Source organism: Oreochromis niloticus, linkage group LG19, assembly GCF_001858045.2.
Source record: "Oreochromis niloticus isolate F11D_XX linkage group LG19, O_niloticus_UMD_NMBU, whole genome shotgun sequence".
NCBI lineage: Eukaryota > Metazoa > Chordata > Actinopteri > Cichliformes > Cichlidae > Oreochromis > Oreochromis niloticus.
The window spans coordinates 19,517,030-19,540,711 of record NC_031983.2 but is presented as its reverse complement, the minus strand read 5'-3'; the positions used below and the strand labels follow the sequence as shown (position 1 = coordinate 19,540,711).

The 23,682-nt window shown below is 42.1% G+C and overlaps 1 protein-coding gene across 1 annotated transcript; it reads left to right on the top strand.

The window, feature by feature from the left end:
- The first annotated feature begins 1,630 nt into the window (after positions 1-1,630).
- Positions 1,631-22,559, top strand: plppr3a (phospholipid phosphatase related 3a). Its single transcript, XM_019349228.2, has 9 exons — positions 1,631-1,911; positions 6,533-6,636; positions 7,001-7,186; positions 10,236-10,365; positions 11,079-11,274; positions 13,481-13,538; positions 15,822-15,995; positions 16,832-17,655; positions 18,088-22,559. The coding sequence occupies exons 2-9, from the start codon at positions 6,556-6,558 to the stop codon at positions 19,037-19,039; spliced, it is 2,601 nt and encodes an 866-aa protein (XP_019204773.1). The 5' UTR covers positions 1,631-1,911; positions 6,533-6,555; the 3' UTR covers positions 19,040-22,559.
- Positions 22,560-23,682: the final 1,123 nt, after the last annotated feature.

The window sequence follows — 23,682 nt, the reverse complement described above, 5'->3', positions numbered from 1 at the left end:
AGCACCTCCACCCCCCTCCTTTTAGTGCTTTGTGTAGTGGGTAAATACGAGCCAGAGAGTGTGAGTGATGAGTTTATTAGCTCCTGCCAGCTGTGACCAGCCCTTGGGTATTATTGGTGGGTTGATTGCATGGTTTGTGTGCGATGCTGTTTAGGTGGGGGCTTCAGGCAGGGCAGGGGGAACAGGAGGGGAACAGGAGGGGCGCAGGGGATAGAGGCGGAGACGGGGGAGTACCCCATGAGAACCAGAGAAACTCCCTGGCAACTGGAGACAGGATAAACACTAAATGGGGCGCCCCCATTCATCTAGCACCAAGCAGTGTCACACAGCCAAATGACAGAGATTGAGAGAGAAGGGGTGGGTGGAGGGGGTGCAAATATCTGAATGAGTGTAAGCCACTGGAGGCTGGTCAGCAGGAGACTTCCTGAACTGCACCTACTCAAATTAGTCTGCCACAATATTAACATATGGGATGCCAGTGTCCCTGAATGTATCACACTTAATTATTGACCTGCCAGACGTGGAATAAAATAATTTTTTTCTTTAAATTAGGGAAGGTGTGTGGGTGCTGTGGGTGTGGATGGTTAAGTTCAGTTTTCACTTCCACGGAGAACTGATAACCGTGAGAACAGAAGACTCTTAGACTCTTACAGATCTCTTAGAGAGCATCTTTTGCAAGCACAAAGGTGCACATGTGCCACCGACACAACACATGCACGCACGTGTGTACGCACAGCCGAGTCTTTGATGTTAATTGCCGCAATGTCATTCATGATGAGTCAGTAAACCAGAGGTGTCGGTAGAGCTATTACACAGTGCGTGAGCGCGTGTCCACGATCCTCACCGCACCGGTTCCTTCGGGGGAATTTAAATGCACCACGGTGGTCATCCGCCTGCCACACCCTTTAGAGTAAACAAAGGCGGACACAACTGAGCCAAGATCCTTGGGCGATGACCGAAAAATCTCAGGGCCAACAAACGAGTCTGATGGTATTTACAGAAGCACGGGGCGTTGCTGATGCTGAGCCTTAATCATATTTGTTTGTGAAACGTGCTCGTTCTAATAGATTAGAGGTTATCTCCCAAACCGCCCCCTCACTTTTACGCACACATGCGCAAGTTTCGTGTACTCCTCTCACACACTGCACACGTACACATACCAAAATCTACCCCTTTGTCTTGGTCGCCTCACGGCGGTAGCCCCGAAACAGGAATTCAGCGGGGAAAGAAGCAAGTGTGTGGACCAGACTGTCTCCTCCCCCCACTGTAAACGCACACACCACGATTCTCCTCCCCTGTACCCCCACCTCTCCTCCTCCACACCCCTGCTCGCCCCCCACGCCTTTGTGTGTGTATGTGCGCTCTGTGAGGCTGACTGCGTAACCCGAAAACCGTGTGACGGATGCTGTGCATTTAAAATCAGATTTTATTTTTTTAATTTTTGGGGGGAATTTCTTACTTATTACTGTTTTGTATTTTATAGGAAAGGGGGAACCTGTTTGGGCAAATAAAGGGGAGGAACCGGGTGGACGCACGTGAATCTCTCACTTTATTCAAAGCCAGGAAATTTAAAGGAAAGGAACGCGTTACCAGCAAGTGCGGCAAATTGGACTTTCCACCATCAGCAACCCTCCTCTCTCTCTCTCTCTCTCTCTCCTCTCTTTCGCCATCCCTGCTCCTTCTCTGTAGGTCTCCTCACTTACTTCCATCATTCCTCTAACCTCCTATGATCCCAGAATAGCCTCACGGCGGAGCTCTCTCTAAATTTTAGTGAAGGTTTTGGATTTCGGGGTGACTCTGGAGATGGATTAAAGGAACGGTGCACCGCAAAACTGGAGCAGCACGCACGACCACGCCGAGGGGGAAGGGGGCGACGGGATTCGGTGAATTCACGGAGCCCCCGGGACAGAGGTGAGTGCTGTCCGGTAGTATAGAGGTTCTCTTCTCCCGTACGCAACCCAAAGAAAGCTCAGGAACATATATGCGTCTCCTGCTGGCAGGAGCTGAGAGGCGACAGAAGAAAAAATTAGCACATGGTTTTCACGTTTCCATCGTTGATGATATCATACGCAATCTGCTGATTTCTGCATGTGGAGGAGTAACTGCCCAGTGGTCATTTTAATATAGTGTTTAACCAGATTCTGGTTACTAGAGCCTTCAGTAGACGATCTAAAACAAATGAAAGCCTTTTTTTAAAAATCAAAAAACCCATGGATCCTCTCCATGAAAGATGAAATCAGTATCACCGTTTACATCCATCTCAATTTATATTATTAAGATAAAGCTACATTTAAAGGACGGCTGTTTCTTTCGCTGTGAAAGCAGGTGAGTTAAACTGACCAAGGTATAAAGTCGAGCAAATAGCCCTTTGCGTATCTCTGTTTAAGGGCCCTGCAGTGGACATGGCTTTACATTAGCCAACACAGCAACTTTATTGCTGAATCCATGAATACAGTGAATGGAAAACTGGTGAGCTGTGGTTCGCCACTTCATATTCATCTCATTAATTAATTTCCAAGTTCATTTTTGTGAAAACTACGTATGAATAACGAGTAGGGAGACACCACAAATCTATGTCACTATATTATTCTGTACTGTCCTGTACTCTTCTACTTTAAATAACAGTGTAGTAACTATAGGGATGTTTTGCTTCTGCAAGCAGACATACATGGATCAGCCATTACTCTAAAACCACTGATGATGAAGTGGCTTAAAATCATTTTGCTTTGCTTGGAACTGGATCCTGCTTCTGATTTGTCTTTCTTTGGCATGTGCCAGCCCCTTCAATTAACCCCAAACCCCCTTACCTGCAAAGGCACTCCCCAATGGCAGCAGCCTCCCTCAGCAGAGCAGTACCCTTCGGCAACCGCAAAAGCTGCTCAAAAACAGCCCAAGGAACAGTACTAAGAGCCCAAAGCACCAACCCAGCTTGCAAACTCCCCAGATCACAATCCAATTCCCGCAACCCACAGAAATCCACCGCCAATGTTCTGATACCAGACATCACAAGAAACTCTCAGCGGTCAAGAGTACATGCCCTGATGGGTCTGACATTTTCTGGCAGCACAAGGGCGGTGTGTACAGTATAGGCAGGTGGTCTAATGTTGTGGCTGATGCTGTGAAGTATGTGAAAAAAAATTCCCTTTTGAGAAATAAACTGCTGGCTTTGATTTTTTGTTTTTGTTCCCATTTGATTCAATTTAATCCCCACCAAAAAATCCCTCATCTCATGAACGCTACTGAATGAGTCCCCTATACTGTTCTATTTTGTAGTATAGAAGTAGGTTATATTACAGTGCTTGAGTGATTATTTATCAGTCAGTAAATAGAAAATAAATTTGATCTGATCACTAACCAGTTAATTGTTTTATATATGTTTTTAGCAAATCTCATTGCATAGCCAGTTGGCTTAATGTTCATGAAAGTGAGACGTGAAGATGCCAACTGGGCTCTGGGAGAATGTAATGGCCAATTTAGACAAAAGACACAAAGATAAAACAATAAGTTCATTCTCAGTTAATTCAAACTGTCAGCCAACACTCTTTTCTATCAAACAAACAACGACAGGATGTCTTTTTTAGAAGAATTAAGCTCAGTTCTCCAAGAGCTTTTACAAATATACCATAGTAGCTGCCCTGGAGGATTTTATAGTCACCCAAGACCTTTTCAGTACTGTAGGTTTATCCTTTAATTTGTCACCCATCCATACATTAGCTCACTATCTTTAACCCCACCCCTGTGCTGATGCTCCCTGAGTCATATATTTTCCTCAATGCCTGGCAGACTGTTTCTGCATGCCATGGGCTATACAACCCACTTCATTCACAGACATGCACACAGACAAGATGTACACAAATCGCTTAAACTATAAACACACTCAGACACTTTGCAAGCACAAGCATAGCAGCTCAAACTACAAACAGTGCAGCCAGCCACACACACACACACACACACACACACACACACACACACACATAAAGGATGCGCCTCAGAGGATGAATGCTGGTGTAATAGATAAACGACCCCCATTTCTTCAGTCAAGAGGCTCATTCGGTGCATGTTTGTGTGTGTAATGTGAGTTGGGGTGCGGTTTAAGTGCTGACTGGAGTAGGTCACTGAGCCCAAGCTGCTGGGCGAGTGAGACCCAGACCCCAGCGTCTTCCTAAGCTGCTTTTAGCTACACTGAAATCCATCCATCTCAATATCCCCCTCGTCTATGATCTTCACCCCCTTCCTACCCTCACAACCAGACATACAAATACACACACTCACACACAGAGACACACACACACACATTTGGCTTTTTTTTTTCTTTTTGAAATATTTTTTTTCTTTGATCTGTGCTTATCTTGTCCTCTTCTCTCGTTTCCAATACATTTCTAGCAGTCATGGAAATTAGACTGTAGAAGTCTTTGATTCTTTGCGCCTTACATTGCCTCAGGGTCAGCCCCCCCCCCCTTATCTTCGAGAGAAACAGAAAGACAGAAAAAAAAATAAAAGAGGGAGGAGATTAAAAAGGGGAACGAGAGAGGTGTGCAGAAAGAGGGACAGGTGGTGAAACGTGAAATGATGGAGAAGGCTGAAAAGGCAGAGATGGGGATGTGCTGAGAAATGATACAGGAGAGACCAGCGAGACAGAAACAAACAAGAGCTCAGCAGAAGTACTGAGATGTAGAAGGTGACAGAGGTAGAAAGACTTACAGAAGCCATGACAGCTTTCAGAAAACGTGAGTTTGTTGAAGGGTGGGATGGTATTTTTGGATTCAAGCTTCACAAAAACCTGGGTCTTCTCTTCTCTTTTAAACTGGACTATTTCTGTGACAAAGAAGGATATTACAAGTACAAAATGTTCATACCTCCATTAAAGACCAAAGCGCTCCACTGAAACTCATTTGAGAAAGCATAAATCCATTCAGTTGGGTCAGCAGGCCTTTGACACAAGGTGCAGTAGATTTGCATATGGGGCCACTGAGCAAGTGGCCACAGGCCAAATCTCCACATTCATCATATTAGTCAGTGCATGGATTGTAATGAAGATAAATATGGATAAAACAAAGGCAAAGTAACATATAGGAACAGGAATATTGGTATATAAAGAACTACTCCCAAAGAAAAGAGGTCAAGAGGAAAGTGTTAGTAATGTGGTAGGGAAATGAAACCGATTGAAAAGGAGAGATAAGCAAAATGGGACAAGCAGAGCCAGGAGAGAGGGAAGATTGAGAGGGAGGGAAAGGGAGAATTGGGTAGAGGACAGAGAAAGGGGACAGGCACTTATCGTGGGGGAATGGGGTTCTGTAGAGAGAGCTGTGAATATTTCACTCTGTTTAGTTTTCCATTCCTGCCTTTGGCGTTGGCTTGCCTCTGAGGCCTTTTGATTGCCTGCAGATTACTGATGGAAGGATATATCTCTATATATGCATGTCTATAATTTTGTGGGGAAGATTAATTTGAAATGTAACAGGTATGTAGAATTATTATAAATACTAAGCACTTGAGTTAATGGTAACTGGACTTCTTTTAGGAGAGGCTTTTTTCAGTTAATCAATTCATTCTAATTCTTTCTAATTATTTTTCCCTATTTGTTTATTTTCCCAGTGACATAAAAATCACTTTTCAAAATATGAGCATGTTGACAGTCTTGTGTGTTTTGTTGTCTCCCTGCATTTTTGGGTGGCTGCAGCTAAGGAGGGACAACAGTCGTGCTAATCAGAAGATCGGTGGTTCAAACCCTGGCTGCTCCTGTCTGCCAAAGTACCTTTAGGCAAGATGCTGAACCCCAAGTTATTCCCGATGTATCCATTGGTGTGCAAGTGTTAGACAGAAAGCACTTCAGCATAGAAAAAAGTGCTCGTGTGTATGTGAACATACACCACCTTGCATTTAATCATTAGGTATTATTAAGCTCTGGCTCTCTTGCACAGTATCTGTTTTGTCTTGCCTTCCTCCTGCAACTGGTTGATCCAGATGTTTCTTCCTGACACTGGGAAGGGAGTTTTTCCTTCCCACTGTCAACAAGTGCTTGCTCATAGGCAGTCGTCCGATTGTTGGGGTTTTCTCTCCATTGTTGTAGGATCTTTACCTTACAATATAAAGTGCCTTGAGGTGACTGTTGTTTTGATTTGAAAAGCACTATATAAGAACCAGCCCATTTACAACGTGTATTCAGATAAAATCAAAATAATAACTTTGGATATTAAGTGTGCAAAAAATTAGACTGAGTTATTGAATGTTTCTGTGGTACTTGCATTGATAAAGCAACATTATACCATAATTGCATAGAATACCTTTAATGTCTGTGTGTTTTATTAGTACAATACTCTAAAACTATAATGCTTTCTAGTTCATACAGAAAACTTTGCAGCACCAACCAGTCTTTGACAACTTTTCACCTGTTGTTTCATTCATAAGTCAGGGCCTGGCAGACTTTTGAAACATCTTTTTGAAGCTTTAGATTAATGATTGATGGTGGAAATCCATGAACCTGCTCTGAAACTCCACTTTGACATCTCTTTGCAATCTGTTATCCCAACAGGCTGTGACTGGTCCCACCCCAAGATGACATCCCCCAAAAATAAAGCCAAGAAGAAACCACCGAAAGACAGCATGACACTGTTGCCATGCTTTTATTTTGTAGAGGTATGTGTCACTAGATCAGATGCATGAATGAGTCACCTTTTTAAAATACAGATGCTTGTTTGACATTTCTCACTGCATTTATTGAATTAGTCCCTACTGAATCATTCCTTTTCTGTACAATGATACCAACAGTGATTGCCTTGTGTTGATTGCATTTGGAGGCATCTGACATCTGTTGTAAAGCAAGCGAGACGGGTATAACTTGCCCTTTTGTGTGTGTTTGAAAGTGTGTATTTGTTTGTACTGAAGACGAAACATTGGATGAATCACCTTTTTCCAAGCAAATATTAACTGCGAGTCACTCTTTGCTATGTCCTTGGTCGCGTTCGTGTGTGTGTGTTTGTGTGCGTGCATGCATATCCAGCTCCCCATCGTCCTATCCTCCTTGGTGTCCCTTTACTTCCTGGAGCTGACAGATGTTTTGTCCCCGGCGATGGTGGGCTTCCGTTGCCATGACCGCGACCTCTCCATGCCCTATGTGGAGACAGGCGATGAGCTCATCCCTCTGTTGATGCTGCTGAGTTTGGCCTTTGCTGGACCTGCAGCTTCTGTAAGTCTATATGACACACGTGAGGATCATTTGGGGTGCTAGTTTCCTGTATAACCGAGTCCCAGAGTTACTTCAGACCGATTCATGTATCTTCATTGGATTGTGTATAAAAATATCCATCCATCCATCCATCCATCCATCCATCCATCCATCCATCCATCCACAGTATTGCCTGTATAAAAATAGGTGACATGCTATACTTTAATAACTATTCTATACTAGTGATACCTAATAAATAGGTTAAAATTGAAAGTTTCTCTTAAGCATATATTTCTATGGCATTCAGTGCAATGACTATCTACAATCTGTGCAGTACTTTCGGCTTACACTCACCAGACACTTCATTAGCTACACCTCTCTAGTACCGGGTTGAACCCCTTCTGCCTTTAGAACTGACCGTAGTTCTTAATGACATGGATTCAATAAGATGCTGGAAACATTCTTTAGAGAAATTGGTCCATGCTGAAATGATAGTATCACGTAGCAGCTGCAGATTTGTCAGCTGCACATCTATGATCAACTCCACCACATCACAAAGGTGCTCTACTGGAGACTGTGTGTGTATCTGGTGACTGTGGAGGCAATTTGATTGATTTTGTTTCTTGCTTGGTGGTTATGGGTGTGTGAATGTTTTGTGTGTTTTTTTTTCTTTTTATGTGACATTTTTGTGATTTTCTGCATATAACCTGCCAAGAGACTGCAGATGTAAATTAGCTTTTCAGGTGCAATGCATCAAATGGCAACATTTATCTTAATATTATACATGGTCCTGTTTTAATTAAAAATAATGAAAGAATTAAACTCATTGTCATATTACAGAAATGAATTTGAAGATCATCAGAGCTGTGTGTCATATGTTTCCTAGCAGAAGAAGCCAATAGATGATGGATACACTGTCTGAACTGCTGAGAAAGGAAAGATCCATGCTTTCATATTGTTCACAGCAAATTACAACCCCACCAACCAAATGTGTAACACAGCAGAAACTGAGACTCATCAAACCAGGCACTGTCCGATTTTAGTGAGCCCGTATGAATTGTAGCCTCAGTTTCTTGTTTTTAGTTGATGCGAGTGGCAACTGGTCTTCTGTTGCTGTAGCTCATCTCCTTCAAGGTTTGACATATTCACATTATTTGAGCTACTGTTGTCTTCCAATTAGCTCAAAGCAGTCTGTCCATTCTCCTCTGTCTTCTGGCATCAACAAGGCATTATCGTCCAAAGAACTTCCCTTCACTGGATATTTTCTCTTTTTTGGATCATTATCTGTAAACCCTAAAGATGTTTGTGCAGGAAAATCCCTTCAGTTTATCAAATACTCATCTGGCATAAGAAACCACACCAAAATCAGAGACATTTTGGCTACGTTCACACTGCAGGTCTTAATGCTCAATTCCGATTTTTTGATCAAATCCGATTTTTTTGTCTGCTTGTTCACGCTACAAATAAAATGCAACAGCAAACGCGCTCTAGTGTGAACGCTCAAAGCGGCCCGCATGCGCAAAAGAAGATGTCACACACAACGCGCTCTGTTTAGACCCAGAGCAAACAATATTGTTTGACTTCGGACTTTACGTTTCCCAATTTTTGCTTTAAGTTATTTTGTTATTTACATAATAATGTAAATAATCTAATAATTATCCTTATTGCTGTTTTAGAGAGGCGGTGTTTCAAAGGATAGTTGCAGATTTCTGTCAGAATCTGCAGATTATACAGTACAAATAAAATGTTCACGTTGTCTTCCCAACAGTTTCACTAACATCTACACTGGGTGGCCAGGAAGCGTTCGCGATGTCTTCTCGGGCGCTTCTCCGGCGCTGATAATTTGCGTCTGTCTTGTGTCAGTGACGTAAAAGACGGATTTAATGCGACATGACCGTTCAAACAGCAGTCGCTTTCTAAAACATCGGATATGTATCGGATTCAGTACCACATACGAAAGTGACCCAGATCAGATTTGAAAATATCGGATTTGTGCCGTTCACACTGTCATACCGTGATCAGATATGGGTCGCATAGGGTCAAAAAAATCGGATTTGATGCGCTTTCGCCTGCAGTGTGAACGTAGCCTTTAATAACCTTTCTTCCTCATTCTGAGTTCTCAGTTTGAACTCAAGCAAGTTGTCTAGACCATGTGTACGCATGTAAATACATTGCTCAATGCTTTTATTTGCCATGTGATTGTCTGATTAGATGTTTGTGTTAATGAGCAGTTCTGTAAAACCTTTTTGTAATTAAAAATATTTTTCTGCCACAAGTTTATCCATATTTAGATATTATGTAATATAATTTGACTTGTTATAGTAATACTCTGGTGCCCTGTTTCCAGACATCCAGTTTCTTTTGGTATTTTGGGATTGTTTTAATTTGAAAATTGATTGAAAACTTATTAGAGCATGATTTACAGGCTGAACTAAAACAACATGTTAAATGAACCTAAAAAGTTTGAGTAATAATTATATTTAGGTTTTCCACTGAGCATTTAATTAACATTTAATTAACTCCTTATATGAAAGTGTTGATTAGCTCTACCAGAACATAATCCTGTCACAGATTCAGTGACCTATTATATGTCTGATGCTTTGAGGGTTTGTGAGTGCTGCACATGTACATCCCGCAGATACACTTGTGCATATAGACAAATGCATAGATCACACAAATGTACAGCTTGTCAAACACTCACAAAGCAGGATAAATGTAGACACTAAATATATACCCGACATTCCCATGCACATCATCGAACACGCCACAGGCCCTCCAATCAATATGCACACTCACACCCAGACGCACACATTCCTAATCCTTCAGCAGACCTCTCCAAAACTCATCTATCATTCTGACTGAAAGTGATCACTGTTCAATAGCACCTTTGCTCCATTCTCTCTACAATGCATTGTTTTCCATCGATCACAATATCTTGCATCTGACAATGATAGATTCAAACTTTCCAAATCTTTTTCTTTTTCATTTAGACTCTTAGTGGTTTGAAGTGTAACGAAGAAAGACTCCATATCTTTTATTCTCCTTTTTTTTTCTCTCCCTCTGTCTGCAGATTATGATGGGGGAAGGCCTGATGTACTGCATGCAGTCCAAACTGAAGACTTGTCCAAAGTCAGAAGGCAGCATAAATGCTGGAGGCTGCAGCTTCAACTCCTTCCTACGCAGGACCGTGCGATTCGTCGGTGCGTATAACTGCCAGTCCTTCTGAGTGTTTGGGCTGCTTGCAGGAGTTAAAGCCACACTGTTATTCAAAGCCCAGTTAGTTACATGGTGTAATAGTTGAAGGGCATCTCTGAGGACACATGTGAGAACTCTGCTTTTCTGGTTTTCTTTGTATTGTCACTACCCAAACAAGCAATATAAAATAAAATAGTCATATTAATACAATGAACAGTTTATCAAACTGAGGTCAATGGAAGATGTGTAGGTTAAATTTTGTCCTTTATGCAAACCACAAAGTTAGAGCAAAATCCTGTTGTTCTTAAGATGAATATCAGTTTTGGCTCTGACAAATTATTCATCCTTCTGAGCCTGCAACTTTATCCCCGTTTTAGAGTAGAGAAATAAGCTAATTACATGCATTAAATGAAGGGTGGCTTAAAGTGAAAAAGGCATGATATCATACTCTACAGGAAATATCTTGAGGCTGACTTTGAGCTTTGAAGTGAAAACAGTAATTAATTCACCTTGCCAAATTTCTCTGTCTGCGGGAAAGCTTCAAAATGTGACAAACTGAAGGCTTTTGGTGTCACTTAAGGTCGGAGCAAATTAAGCGTAGTTTGCGCAACTACACACATTCATAAATGAACATCTCAATGTCCGGAAACCACCAGAGGCTTTTAGTTCATTTACTGAGGTTGCCTTACTATCTCTTCCTCTTACCTCTCTCCCTCAGGTGTTCATGTATTCGGTCTCCTGGCAACAGCCCTGGTAACAGATGTCATCCAGTTAGCTACTGGCTACCACGCCCCTTTCTTCCTTACTGTCTGCCAGCCTAATTACACAGCCCCGGGAGTGTCATGTGACAACAATGCCTACATCACACAGGACATCTGCATGGGCAAAGACCAGTATGCTATTATGTCAGCTCGGTAAGGCATTCATTTCTAACTAAAGGAGAATAAACACAGAATGTCTCCATCTGCTTAAAATCAAAATTTGCATCATTGCACATATAAAAACAACATAAACGCTAATAAGACAAACAGATTTAATGAAGTCGTTAAAGTAAATCATCAGTGTACTTATACAGAGTCTTACCTGTCTTGTCAGCGCTCTGGCTCCATGGTCTGTTGCCTTGCAATAAGAATAAGGCAACTTTATGCTACCTAGTTTATTGTCAACATACCTGCAGTTGGGTACAGCTCATAACTATACATCCTTTATCAGAAAATGTTACCCAGTGTATTGTGACAATAATGTTGCAGATTTTACTGAATAGGGTGAAACATCACTGTCTTGCAGGAGTATAGCAGACAAGGACTAATGACAACTTATTTGCACTCGAAGGGGATAAAAAGATAAAAATAGATAGAAATGGTTACTTAAAATAATTAGGCTTTTCTTTTTAATGGCATACTTGATAGTAAAGCCAAATGTTTATTTGTATAGGAAGAGCTGCCACTCAGCTGCAGAATCTCCCTCGCAGGTGCTCTGGCTAAGTTTGGGTTTTGTGAATGCTCTTTTGCAGTGCAGTTTATAACAAGCAGACATAGGCTAGACAAATAAGCTCCGATCTATGGGTATGAGAGGCACTAAGCACACACACACACACACACAGGAAAGATTATAGCTAAATAGAGTTGATACAGGGATAATCCTTGTAGTACAAGTGCATATGTTAGTACTGCTTTACTTGCCGGGACTCTTATTGACACAATGCATTCTACTTGCTACTCACCTCGGTGTCTAAAGGATTAGCAAGACATGTTCTATAACACACTTGCAGTTTTTGCCAAAACTAACATCATCTTAACCTAAATATAGTTCCAGCCTTGATCCTCAAATTCATCCTTTTCACCTAATATCACGTCATTATACGCATGCCCACCCAGAGGGCAAGATGTGTGTTTTTTTTCCACTGCTTCTCAATTATTTCTTGTGAAAATGCTTCTCCTAAACCTGCTCACAAGAACAGTGGAAAAATCTCACCAGCACAGATTACCAGTGCTCAGTCATTTACACTGATACAGAAATAAGGCCTGATTAGATTAGTCATAACATTTGTAATAATCTAACAGTATTACTGGCTTGCCACTACTGCCCTGTAACTCCGACTCCAACTGAAACTAACAACCGGTGGATCGGTGTTATATAGCTTGCTAACATTACAACCGACATTTGCTTTGACAGGGAGCAGTTTCATGTCCTTTACCTCCCAAAGCAGCAATAATTACACATCCAGAGCAAAATTTGCACAATGTAATGTGATTTTTTTCTGTGCTTTCATCCTGTTGGCCGTGAAAGGGAAAGGGTTGTTCAGGGAGGAATCTATAGATCAGTAAATTGCAGCTCTGGCAGAAACTTGGCTGGGTTTTTTTTTTTTTTGTGCTAGAAATACCACAGAGGCTCTTGCATGTGGATTGATGTGTCCAAAACTGGCAGTGCGTCTACATTTTTTTTCTTACTTTGAGAAGTGATCACAATATTCACAGACAGAAACAGAAGGAAATTTGACAGGCCTGTGCTGGAGTTCTATGGAGTGTCCAGTGTTGACCTGCATGTTTGAATTCTGCCCAGTGCTCTGTGCCTGGAGGGCAATATGACTGAAATCTGTTCATAAAATAGACCTTTAGGCCAGCCAAAGTGTATTCAGACTCCAGGTCTAAAAGAAAACATGGCCTTTAAAGAATGCTCCTTAAATTTAGCCTGAAAAAAGTGGGAAATGATAACACAACAGTGGAAGTTAAGGGCAAACACAAGATTTCTTTCATTTAAAAAAAAATTAAAAATTAAATAACATTTCTGATTCGGTATTTCTAAATTAAATTTGACCTCAATTCAATCACTCTCCCTTTAATGTTCCCACTAATGCCCAGTGGTATTCTCTTTGTGTTTATTAATGTTCACATCCAAGGACACGCACTCAGTCTGACAACTCTCAGTTGAGCAGACACACAGGTTTTAATGTCAAATGCAATCCTGGCACAACAAGAGCAGCCGCGACAGTTTTATTCAGGTTTATTCAAGAGGCAATAAACGCTCTCAGAATACACAAAGCCTTTTATGAAAACAGGAATCTAATTCTTTTTTTGTCTTTACTCTTCCGCTTCTAACTCTCCCTTTTTCTCCCTTTAGGAAAACATTCCCATCCCAGCATGCAACGCTCTCTGGCTTCGCTGCTGTATATATCTCTGTAAGCACTCCCTTCGCCTTAATTGCCGCATGTGTTTGCTTAAGTGTTGTGTATCTGCATGATGTTTGTTTGCTTGTGAATATGCGTGTGGTTTATTTGGTGCCTTTTTTTATGAATAGCTGATTCATTGAAACTTTAAAACAGGAGAAAAACTATATACAAGGTAACCATGTTTAGTTTGATACTTTTTCTAAAGCCTGAATGATACATTAACATTTTGTATCTTTGTCCTAGCACAACAATTCATTTTGTTTCATGATAACTATCCAGAACTTCCACTAATTCAGAACAAACATTTCTGCTGGCATCATACAACTTGTATGATCTACAACCCTGCATATCAGCAGCTTTCAACTGGAATTAACTGCCATTTGATACATAGTTCATAGATTTTCAGATTGCATATTATCCTCAGGCTGGACACACATCTGACTCAAATAAAAAATAACAGTAACTGTCAGATTGAGGTCAGGTTTGGGGGTTCATTGTTACCTTCTAGTGGATATTTTTGCCATTCTGCAATCTGGCACTGACTGCAGCAGTATGTGAACTGTACGGCAAAGTAGCACTGTCATTTTTCCATGAGGTAACACCCTCCCACACACACACTCCTCCACCACTGGCTATTGCAAGCTACTGGCCATATCACTGCTGCCTCAGTGAGCCCTGTATGAGCTCATTAAAGCTCACTGGACAGATTTCTGACAAGATAAGGCAGGGGAGATGGAGAAAAGCAGCTGTTGGGTTTGTTAGCGCTACAACATGTTGTCTGATCTTCGCGCTGATGCCAGGTCTTTTTTTTTTTTCAGTTCTGGTCATAACTGTCCAGCAAATTCAGACATTCATGTATTTATTGTGTTCAGTATAAAAACTTTTCTGCTAAATTTAACTGAAATCAAATAAAGAAGGCACCTAAGGAGATTTCTCCACAAAAGGCAGATAGTTGGTTCAAGAAGTGCCGAGAAAATCTGCATCGAAAATAACTCGCATCTCTCCAGGCTGACAGATTTTCCCTCTTGCATCAAGAAAAGCAGGATTTTTATGCACAGCACTAGATAGACAAGCTTGTTAGAAAGGATATTTTTTGCGAAGCCTGCATTCTGTCACTCAGCTGTCCTCCATTTTATATAATCGAAATATGGTGTGCATGCAGAGAATGCGAATGGCCAGTAACTGTAAATATATTTTCCCCCTTTCACAGCCTGTCTTTCTCACCCATCAACTTTGCTTTACTGCCAAGGCATTTGAATTCTAAACTACTTTACCACATGAGCTAAAAAAGAAATATAAAAATAAGATCAAAATAAGTTCATTTCCCTTTTTCAAGACAATGTGAGTTATATTAAAGAGAATACTTCGAGTAAGTTGAGCTGCACAGGAAACAAGTGCTATTGTATAATGGATGTCTTTGGAATAATTGTTATTAAATATGAATCTATATCCGCTTTACTTTAGCTTTTCTTAGTACAAAGGGAGATTAAAGGAGGAAAAGCCTTTATCTTTAAAAAATACTTTTTTAACATTTCAGTATCTTAACTGTACAGATAATACTGAAAAACTTTATAAGTGCTGATCATAGACTGTATATAAAAAATTGACACATTGCCACTATGGCAGTACCAACTGGTTTATCAACCACTACAGTAAAGCCTCCAGTTTAGTATTTTTGCTGTTGTTATCTTGACTTTTTTGGCAAAAGTGACCATATTTGAACAGAATGGTCCAAGGAGTGTCCTAGGAGAACGTAGTATTTAATTAGCCTGTTAATACAATTTACTGCATAGCCAGCCGTATTAATTGTCAGGTAATTGAATTCAAAAGGTAGCAACAATGCACACATGCTCAGTTCAGCTTAAGTGGTGCCTAACAGACAGCTTGTGGCTATTTAACTGGCTGTTACATCCAGCTTTAACTGGCACATCCTGGTTGGCTTCATTTTTCAGTCCTGGAGGTTCACTCTTGGAGGTAACAGGCAAATTATTCGTCTTTAAGAATATAGCCTGGAGAGCCGTTTCTCCATTTATGTTAGGCTAAGCTCCAGACTTTGGCTTAATATCTAATAAACAGATATGAGTTTGGTGTTGATATCTCTTCTAACGAGCATATTGTTTTATTATTAACTGAGTAATGAAATCTACATTTGCACTACACACTCTAAAGTAATTGTCTATGTGCACCTGAGGTAAAATTATCATAATGCCTTTTAATCTTAATCCCGGGCTTCATATGTCTCAAACGTCTGCTCTTTGCTGATATACTGTGTGTGTTTGTTTCTCTCTCCAGATGTATTTCAATGCCAGCATCAACAGCACTACTAAGTTGCTGAAGCCGATGCTCGTCTTTGCTTTCTGCATGGCAGCAGGCCTCGCTGGCCTGACGCAGATAACTCAACACCGCAGTCACCCAATAGACGTCTACGTGGGATACGTTATAGGAGCCGGCATTGGAGTCTACTTGGTTAGTTCAACAAAGTGCACAAAAATATTTGCTCCTGCTTTTTTTTCCCAATTACTTTATTTCTGATAATATAACTTGCTAAAAGAAATCTGAATTAATGAAGATGTCTACAAATCTTCTATTTTAGGCCTATGTTTGTGAATTAAGCATCAGCATGTGTTTGGATCCATTCAGGGATTTGTTTGTCCATGAGGAGTAGTTAACCATCAATACGCAGCAGGGTGGGAATGACAAAATGCACATAAATAGATTTTCTTATTAACGTGGTTTAGTTGTTTTGCTGTGACTGAACTGTCCCATTGTATTATTCTAACAGTATCACAGCATGTGCTAACAAACGCTTCTTTCTCTCATCACCTCTCCTCCCTGTGTGGCTTCCATATATTTCTCTCCGAGCATTTTTTTTTTTTTTACTGGCAGCCTATATATAGCCTTTTCTATTACGGAGGGAAGGGAGAGGGAATGAATAATCCGATAAGAATTTTCTGGAACAATTTCACACTTCGTTTTAAGAAAACTTGTCGTTGGCATTTTCCACGCTCCCCTCCTCCTCGCCTTCTCTGTCTCTCTCGTCTTTCACTTTTCAAGAGGGGGAGTTTTTCCCCTTGTCATTAAAGGATGAAGAGAGGGGTTAGAGAAGGATTCATGTTGACCAAAGGAGAATAGCAGGAAAGAGAGATGTCTATTCACGCAAACTCTCTCCACTAATATGAAAATCTAAATTTTCCCTCCTAATGATTAAAGAAAACACAATTTCATGCTCTAGTCTTTATTTAACACCCTGAGTGGTTCTGTTTCCTCATTTATTTCTCCTTTGTCCCTCTGTCCCTTGTTAGGCTGTGTACGCTGTGGGAAACTTCAAAGCCTCGGAAGAAGATGCTCCGTCTTTACAGAGACTAGCTTCAGCACAGCAGAAGGATGGCCTGAGGGTGTTGAGTCAGAGGAGCCATGACTCCTTGTACAGGAAGACTCCCAGGGTGTCTGAAAGCAGGGAGGAGCTGGGGTTGGGATCTGGAGCACGGAGTAAGGTGAGGAGGGAGAAGGCATCCCTGGCCTCCCTCAAACGAGCAAGCGCTGATGTGGAGCTTCTGGCGACCAGTCGTCCCATGGGCAAGGAAACCATGGTAACCTTCAGCAACACCTTGCCTCGAGTTGCAAACGGCAACAGCCCCATCTCACCCTCAGAGGAGCCAGTCACCACCCAGCGTCACATGACGTTCCACGTGCCCTTCGACCCACAGAGGTCTCGGCAGCTGGTGTCAGAGTGGAAGCAGCGCTCGATGGAGCTCCGCAGCCAGAGCTCACGAGATGAGGAAGAGGGAGGAGATGGAAGAGACGGAGGAGGTGAAGGAGGCACAGCTGCAGGGGAAGGGGGCGACCAACAAATGCCGTCTTCTCTTTATCCAACAGTGCAAGCCAATACCACCACACCGACTGGAGCCAGGATGGTGGTGGCACCCCCACTTGTTCACATCCCTGAGGAGGCCTCTCGGCCACCTCCTGTTTCCCCTAAGAGTGCCAAGACCCGGGCAAAGTGGCTGTCACTCACAGAGGGAGGAGGACTAAAAGAGCCTGGAACAGGGCCCATTGCCGTGTCGACTCCCCGTGTGCCCAACACGCAGCCCAACCAGCCTCCCAGCCAGCAAAGAGTCACACAGGTGAGGTAGAAATTAGAAAATGAAAGCCTAAAAATGATCGCGACGATATTATCCTACCATAATTTTTCATACTTTATTGTCACGTGGCATGAAGCCAATTCAGTTTAGACAGGAACGGAGATTTAACAGCTGCCATATGCTGTGTAAACTACACATCTATGATTTATTTTTGCTGGTATAATCAAAACAACACTGGTGGGAGCAATTTCACTGATTAGTTTCCAATATAAATCAGTCTCATAAGACTTCAAATGCTAATTATAACTACAGTTAAATCTTCTGAAAATCTTTTAGGGGTATTTAATAGGTTATTATCATGCTCTGCCATGTCCACACCAATAAATGTCCCTCTTCCTGGATAGTTGTTGTGTAATTTATTTGCAGCTGCTCTTATATATGGATTATCATGAGGTTTTTGTCTCTTTCTTGCAGAGCGTAGCCATGTCAAAGCAGCAGGGTCAAGGACCTACTACTCCTTCCACTAAAACATCAGAAGGCGGCTCCTCCTCTGGTCCTGGCTCCAACTGCTCAGAGTCACCATACTACCGGATACCATCTGATCGAGACAGCTGCACTGGGAGCAACCCAGGGAGCATCGCTGGCAGCGGGAGCATCGTCACAATCGACGCTCATGCCCCTCACCACCCGGTGGTGCGTGTGTCGGCCACTAATGGCAAGCCGTGGGAATGGAGAAACACCATCAGTGGCAACATGATGGCCGCTGACCCGACGGGTGACAAACACCGTGCCGCGCTGCAGCGACAAGACAATGTTAGTCATTACCGGGACTACAGGACACTCCCAGTGAAATCAGACTCCCTGTGCTCCTCCTCGGCCAGTGGCAGTGCCGAAGGAGGAGCTGATCTGCCTCCCCCACCTTTTCCCACCTCCTCATCCCCTCTTCCGCCCCCACCTCAGCTGTCGTCATCCCCTATCCCACCACCACTCCCTCAACCATCTTCCTCGCCCTTGCCTCCCCCTCCACTACCAAGCTCCTCCCCAATGCCTCCGCCTCCAATTCACCCCACCTCCTCCCATATGCTTCCACCTCCTCACCCATCCTCTCAGATGTCTCCACCACCCCTCCCATCTTCCTCTCAAATGCCTCCCCCTCCTCACCCCTCTTCTTCCCAAATGCCCCCACCTCCACACCCATCCTCGTCGCCCTTGCCTCCTCCACCGCATCCCTCGTCCATGCCTCCACCTCCTCACCAGTCTTGCTCCAGCATGCTTCCTCCACCTCCCCACCCTGACTTACTGATAGACGGCCACAACCAGTCACTGTCCCGCACTTCCACCCTGCCCCGTCGGCCGTCTGTGTCCGCCCGAAGCCATGCTGAGCAGGAGCACTACTACAAGGCCATGCAGAACGAGAGGATGTTATAGTGAAGCGTGAAGACAAGAGACACCATTGTAAAATCACAGATTGTACTAGACAAGGGAGGACTCTTCTCAAAGAGACACTGAAGAAAAGTAGGCAGCGATAGGTAAACAGAGTTTTATGACTTTTGAGAAATGATAAAGTGGTTTAGAGATCCTGGATATGGGATTGAGGACTAGGTGAAAGTCTGGCAGAATACAAACTCAGTGGGGGGAATCTTTTTTTTTTCCACCTCCTGCATACACAAACTACCCACAGTGTTAGCTCAGCAGCCCTCACTGAGAAAAGAACAGACAAGAAAAGAAACGGATGTTAAAAAGAGCAGGGAGCAAAATTAAAAACCCCAGTTTACCTCTGGTTTCAGCACGCACATCCTCTGTGTTTCAAAGGAGTTGAAGAGGCTGCAGCTGAAAGAGCTGAATGAATGGATTGGGATTTGCTAAATCAAGTTTCCCTTGAGAGGGGGATGAGACTCAGAAAACAAAACAACTACAGGCAATACTAGCTTTTCTTGAGGTTGAATAACTGTTTGAGGTTGCCAACCATTACACACAGAGAATTTGCTCTTGTTACTAGCTATAAAAATCATCCTTCAAAGCATTCAAAAGCTATGAGGATCCCGTAAAGTCAAGTTCAACCACAGGTTTAAGAGTACTTGCCAATAGCAACAACTGACAAAACCACAAGTTCTTACACCTCCAAATAAACAAGCCACATAACAAATTCTTACATTTGACATCAGGCAGATACACTTGCATTTACGAGAAGAAGCGGATTTAGGAAACATTGCTTCTGGAAGGCAAGCAAGGAGGAGGAGAAAAAATGATTGGATGTGGGGAGGATCGTGCACAGTTGGGCACCCCTATACAGACGTCACTGAATGGATTACTGTAGCAAACATGAGAGGCAGTCAAGTGGAAAGAGAATTGTTCCTAACATGAAGAATGTGGCTGGACGCAGCACAGCAAGCCAGACAGACGGTCTGTCTTTTCTGTGCATGAAACCTTCCACGGAACGGAGCTTGAAGCCGCGCTAAGGAGATTAACGTGTTTATCAAACCATGCTAGTACACTCTTTGTATTTGGCCCTCAAATACAAATGCAAATCGTAATAGTAAAGGGAATGTTAATGGCAAGCTGCCCAGCCAGTAGTGTTGCCCACCGTAACCTTGGCACAAGGTGGCTTCAGTAGGTACCAGTTGGATGGGCGAGCTGGCTTTATAGCTCAGTAAAAAAAAAAAACATCCATATGAGTAGATTTTAAGTTTTCAGGTCTTGAAAGTCTTTTCACTCGCATTTTGGCTTTCACTTTGCTTCTAATTTATCAGGAAAAGCCAAACAGAAAGATCCCAAATCATTCTATTCATAAATTACTAATACCTGCAAGTTCAGACTTCACCTATCCATTATCTATACCATTTTTTCTTTGCAGTATTAAGAGATTGTCAACTATACCTTTTTACAATATGAGACTAAATTATTCTATTTTATATTTAAAAACTTCCCAGTTTAAAAAAAACAGCCAACCAGCACTATGATAAGCTAGGATTTCTTTGAAATAAATGTTGGTAAAACAATCTTAACTCAAAAATTCACTTCCTCTAGACTTTTCATCAGCAAATGTAATTTTCTATAGCTGCTGTAGAACTATAATCTTCAGATAAACTACGGCCAACATGCATTTGCTGAAGACAACCATGTAATACATTGGAAAGGCCCATAACAACTGAGCAAGAGGGCCTTGAAGTGAGATTTGCCTACTGCCATACACTGAAAAATGACTTCAAATTATAGACAGTTGTAAAGATGGATGCATCTACAGTAATGTCACCCACTGGTTTCTGAAGTCCAGTTTTGAAGTGTTTCACCATCGCCATCGTGGTTGCAAAAAAAAAAAAATGGATGCAGGTCATACTGTGAAAATGCATGCTCATTGAGGTGAATGTTGTTATAGCTTGGCAATATATACAGAATTAAATTGAATTGAACTGAATCATTGGCTAAAGACTTTAAATTGACACCTCATTAGGCAATGAGCGTGTGGTTTAATATGAGAGATAATCATCTATTTTAAAACACAGAACAAGCAAAATTTACAAAACAGCCTTAATTTTTAATTCATTATGTCCCAAAATGAGTGACTGAGCCCATAAACATCAGTCATCCATTAGCTGATGGGCAACCTAAGATAGAATTTTTAGTTTTCATTTTTATACTGTCTCTGGTCAAATACAGTTCAGTGAGTTTAGGCATTCAATAATTAGTTTACTTACTTACTTAGACTTAGTTCCTCCTGCGCCGGATGGCGCATTGGGCGGCAAGGGATCGCCAACGAGCTCGGTTTGCAGCCATATCTTCAGCCTCGTCCCATGAAAGATCGACCGCTTTCAGGTCCTCAATGAATGACCGTCTCCACGTCTGTTTTGGTCGGCCGCGGCTCCGTGACCCCCGGGCGGGTCTCCACGACATGGCTAGCTTCGGTAATCGTTCCGGGTACTGGCGAAGAACGTGACCGGCGAAACGAAATCGTCGCTCCAAATCCACCCGCTAGCGGTCGTGAGGCGGTGCGCTGAGGTACCTCCTCGTAGGTAGGTAACATGATCTCGATTCGAAATTTTAATGTGCCAGAAATGATATTCAAACCATATCGATAACTGATTAACTCCATTCAGTTTATCAAGAAAAAAAATGTTGTTTGAGGATTTCACTTACATAAACATGAGGATTAGGAATATGTGGCGGGCTTTTAATTGGTTTCTCAAAAAAAGCACTCTCAATACGTCATTTAGGGCTCTGGAAAACCGTGAGTGACGTTTTTCTCGATTAGTCAGAAGAGGCTGTGGTGTTATCAGTCAGTTAAACATTTCTTTAAAAATTAATAATTTCAGCCCTAATTATACGCTTCAGAGCAAGATCTGTGAGCAGGAAAACTGAGCACAACTAGTTTTGTGTTCCTTCAGTGCACTCCTGCCCTTTTTGTGTAATTATACTTTGTTGTATAAAGTTGTTATCCAGTTCATTTTTCTGTCAGCAGATATTCTGTCCAATGACAAGTGCTTTACATTATGCCATTATTTGATCATACTTTAATCAAATACAGACTCAGACACACAGATGAAGTTGGTTTGCACCCATGCACCACAACACCTGAAGGATACATGGACTGATAATTTGTAAAGTAGGAAGAGGCTATGCTAAGTGGAACAAGTTGTATTTTGTAGTGGCGCTCCTCAGGCGAGGAGCTGTTAGATAAAGTTGCTCGTCAGTTTGTGCTGCATGTGTGTACGAGTGTGTCCTTTTTTATAACCTGACTTTTGTGCTTCGAGTCTGCCATGTTACCTTTTGACAGACAGACATGCCGGTGATCATGCTACTTTGCCCCATTTTGACTGTAAAAAATATTTGCCATTACTTAATATTATTAATACTTATTATTCCACAGTCCTCTTTTTTGGACTAATGTTTTCTATCTGTTGTGATGTGTAATATTAATAACCTCATTGAATAAAAAATAAGACTTCTTAAATACAGTTTTTATCTTGTGATACTTGAAAGCAGAGTTGGGGGGTGTATTATGGTGCTGCTGAAAATAAAGAGGGGGTCAATGCAGAAGCAGCTTACTGTTACTCTAATGAAAAAGATCTTTTTCATTGATTCCTCGAGAACGTGCTCATTCATGCACTTGCGCTCACACACTAACACAAATACGCATAGCCAGATGGATGCAGCAGAGCCACATTTGCGCCTTTCCTGTGGGCTAGTGTCAGGTTTCCATAATGAATTCTGCTAGAATGTTGGTAAATCCCAGTTAACCTGCAGGGATTCAGTGCTCAGTGGTCTTTTTTTCCTGTGTGTGTTAGTATAGAAAGAATTGTGCAAATGAGTACTTTTAGATAAAAATGTCATTTTTAAAATATTTGATATTTTTCCAGTATAAAACTGAGATGCTTTTCTTTTTATTTCTAGATCCACATGCATCAGATTGGATGATTATTAATATATAAATTAGAGTTTGGGTGTTTTAGTAGTGCATGGCCCAGATTTAGCAAGGTTGTGAGTCCTTCCAGATATGTGTCAGATGTGGGCATTTGTTTCTTTCATTTGAATCCATGTCTGTCTGTCTCTGCATGTATTCATATTTGTGTGTGTCCGGTGCTGTGGAGCATTGAGCTGTGTGATGAGGGTGTAGAGGTAGTGGGGGGTGCAGATGGTGTATCGAGGCCTGAGGACAGTCAGCCTGTCCATGACTCACACTCAGCAAGCCAGCAGCTCTTTTTCCCTGTCTTCTCCCCTCTCTCTCTCCTCAGTGGCCCAGAAAGCACGAGACAACAAGTGTGTGTGTGTGTGTAAGTATGTGTGACTGCAGGAGGCAACAGAAAATGCAGACTGAGCTGTCTGTATGCATGTGTCTATTTTTGTGACCCTGTGCTTGTGTATGCTTATACTTTTGTATGTGTGTGTGTGGGTGTGAAAGTGGCTGTCCAGGAGAAGCTGCTGACATCCTTTTCAGCACTAGTTTACCACTGCAGAAACGCACAAAAGCCTTTTGTCCGCGGCTTTAATTTTATCGTACTCTCTTTGTCACTCTCATTCTACCTGCTGCCATCTCGCCCAGCTCCTTATGAACCTTTACACACGGAGAAAATGGA